We start from the raw sequence: 3,032 nt of genomic DNA, 5'->3' as shown, positions 1-3,032 counted from the left end.
GCTCAGTGACGAAGGCTCCTATATCCTATATATAGGATATATTGGAGGAAGGCTCCTATATCCTATATATAGGATATATTGATGGAAGGCTCCTATATCCTATATATAGGATATATTAGAGAGAGAAGGGCTCCTATATCCTATGTATAGACTATTTATCTTATGGAAACTATGTATAGTCTATATCGATATATAAACGTTTAATTGTGGATATGGAGTTGCGTCTACTGTATACCCTATACATAGACGTCTATAACCTGTATACTCCAAAAATGGTCTATATCGTTATAAAAACATCCTTGTACGGGCAGGGATAGTCTTCTATATCGTATCAATATACGTCTAAATCCTGTAAAGTCTATATGTATATTGCCAGTATCCATACATAAAAGTCTATATGTGGACGGGTAGAATCATCTATATGTTGTATATACGCGTCTATATTCTATATCTCTTAATACCGATTTAGTAGCATGCAAGATTTTTTACATATAAAGGTCTATATATGGACTTGCAATGTCGTCTATATAGCGAGGGTCGGTATCCCTCATTTCCTAACCCAGATGTGCTATTACCTTGCACTTCTTGCGCCATTTTGAGAATTATTTTTGAAATAGCGAGGACCTCAGCCAAGCAAGAACATCAATAAGCCTGCCGAAGCTTCCAATGAGGGGGGAGCTTTAGAAAAATAATGGGCAGCAGGCAGATATATTGAAGCAATAATTCGCTTGCTTTACCGCGGCGCTGTAAGGCCGTGGCAATGTTGGGCTATATAATATAAAAAACATATATTTCAAACGGGTTCTTAGCGATTATAACGACCAAGAAAGCTATACATTTCCCGCGAAAACATTCTTCAATATATTATTTCCTTTAAAACATAGTACGCTATCTTTGTCACAGGTGGAGAGCAAAACGCGGAATATGATGAGATCATTAACTGTTTTAAAGATCATAACACAGTACGTTTGTTTCACAAATACGAGGGAAGAAGAAATAAAAGAAAACAAGCGAAGAAAGTGCCCTATTTTTGGTGTCTATGGAGGACAGCTTTGTTATCAGTAATAGAATCGTTTATCAGCATTGGCATCGCCCCACAGACTCCAGTTAGGTCAAGTCCTCATAGCCTTTATAATATAATATAAAATAATATAATATAATATATATTTCAAACGTGTTCTTATCGATTATACCGTACAAGAAAATTACACATTTCCCGCGAAAACATTCATCAATACATTATTTCAGTTACAACATTGTACGATATCTTTGTCACAGGCGGAGAGCAAAACGCGCAATATGATGAGACCATTAACTGCTTTAAAGATTATAACACAGTACGTTTGTTTCACAAATATGAGGGAAGAAGAAGTAGAAGAAAACAAGCGAAGGAAGTGCCCTATTTTTTGGTGTCTATGGAGGGCAGCTTTGTTATCAGTAATAGAATCGTTTATCAGCATTGGCATCGCCCCACAGACTCCAGTTAGGTCAAGTCCTCATAGCCTAGGTTATTTAGTGTCCATTATTTTCAAATGTGGTTGTCATACGAAGCGACTAGTGCCAACTCGTCTTACTATATGAGCGTCATTAGAGACTGGACTTATACTTATAGATACATAAAGACGATAAAACACCACTATTTGTGGCGGGAAAATTGCTATATGAAGCTATATGAACGTCATTAGAGACTGGACTTATACTTATAGATACATAAGGACGAGAAAACACCACTATTTGTGGCGGGAAAATTGCTATATGAAGCTATATGAGCGTTATTAGAGACTGGACTTATACTTATATATACATAAGGGCGAGAAAACACCACTATTTGTGGCGGGAAAATTGCTATATGAAGCTATATGAGCGTTATTAGAGACTGGACTTATACTTATATATACATAAGGGCGAGAAGATATCACTTTTTGTTGCGGGAAAATTGCCGTATGAACGTTATTACGGAGTAAACTAATTGTCTAATATATGTAATGGAGAAAAGCTAATATATAAGGGGCGGGAAAATAACTTTGAGATCATTGGGTTGTTGTCGGGTTTGATGCACACAGTTTCATGCTACATACGTTTGACGTTCACAGGACAACAACGTAAACAAACGTATGCAGGACAACAACGTAAACAAGCGTTAACAGGGCAACAACGTTAACAAATGTCTACAGAACAACAACGTAAACAAATTTATTCAGGAAAACTAAGTAAACAAACGTTCACAGGACAACAACGAAAACAAACGTTCACAGGACAACAACGAAAACAAACGTTCACAGGACAGTAGCGCGAACAAAAGTCCACCTGACAACAACGTAAACAAACGATCACACGACAATAACGTAAACAAACGTCCACCTGACAACAACGTAAACAAACGTCCATCTGACAACAACGTAAACAAACGTCCACCTGACAGCAACGTAAACAAACGTCCATCTGACAGCAACGTAAACAAACGTTCACCTGACAACAACGTAAACAAACGTCCATCTGACAACAACGTAAACAAACGTTTACTCTACAACAACGTAAACAAACGTTCACCTGACAACAACGTAAACAAACGTCCATCTGACAACAACGTAAACAAACGTTCACCTGACAACAACGTAAACAAACGTCCATCTGACAGCAACGTAAACAAACGTTCACCTGACAACAACGTAAACAAACGTCCATCTGACAACAACGTAAACAAACGTTCACCTGACAACAACGTAAACAAACGTCCATCTGACAGCAACGTAAACAAACGTTCACCTGACAACAACGTAAACAAACGTCCATCTGACAGCAACGTAAACAAACGTTCACCTGACAACAACGTAAACAAACGTCCATCTGACAACAACGTAAACAAACGTTTGCAGAACAACAACGTAAACAAACGTCCATCTGACAACAACGTAAACAAACGTTCACCTGACAACAACGTAAACAAACGTCCATCTGACAACAACGTAAACAAACGTTCACCCTACAACAACGTAAACAAACGTTCACCTGACAACAACGTAAACAAACGT

The 3,032-nt window shown here is 37.8% G+C and overlaps 1 protein-coding gene across 1 annotated transcript in view; it reads left to right on the top strand.

Moving 5' to 3' along the window:
* Positions 1-1,356: 1,356 nt before the first annotated feature.
* The window catches only part of LOC108679824 (uncharacterized protein DDB_G0287625-like), a 19,805-nt gene continuing 18,129 nt past the window's right edge, over positions 1,357-3,032 (top strand). The window contains exons 1-2 of the mRNA XM_018168552.1: positions 1,357-1,371; positions 2,229-3,030. Of these exons, the coding sequence (XP_018024041.1) occupies positions 1,357-1,371; positions 2,229-3,030 (817 nt within the window). The remainder of the gene's footprint in view (positions 1,372-2,228; positions 3,031-3,032) is intronic.

Source organism: Hyalella azteca, unplaced genomic scaffold (genome assembly GCF_000764305.2).
Source record: "Hyalella azteca isolate HAZT.00-mixed unplaced genomic scaffold, Hazt_2.0.2 contig10118, whole genome shotgun sequence".
NCBI lineage: Eukaryota > Metazoa > Arthropoda > Malacostraca > Amphipoda > Hyalellidae > Hyalella > Hyalella azteca.
This window is presented reverse-complemented; position numbering and strand designations above follow the sequence as displayed.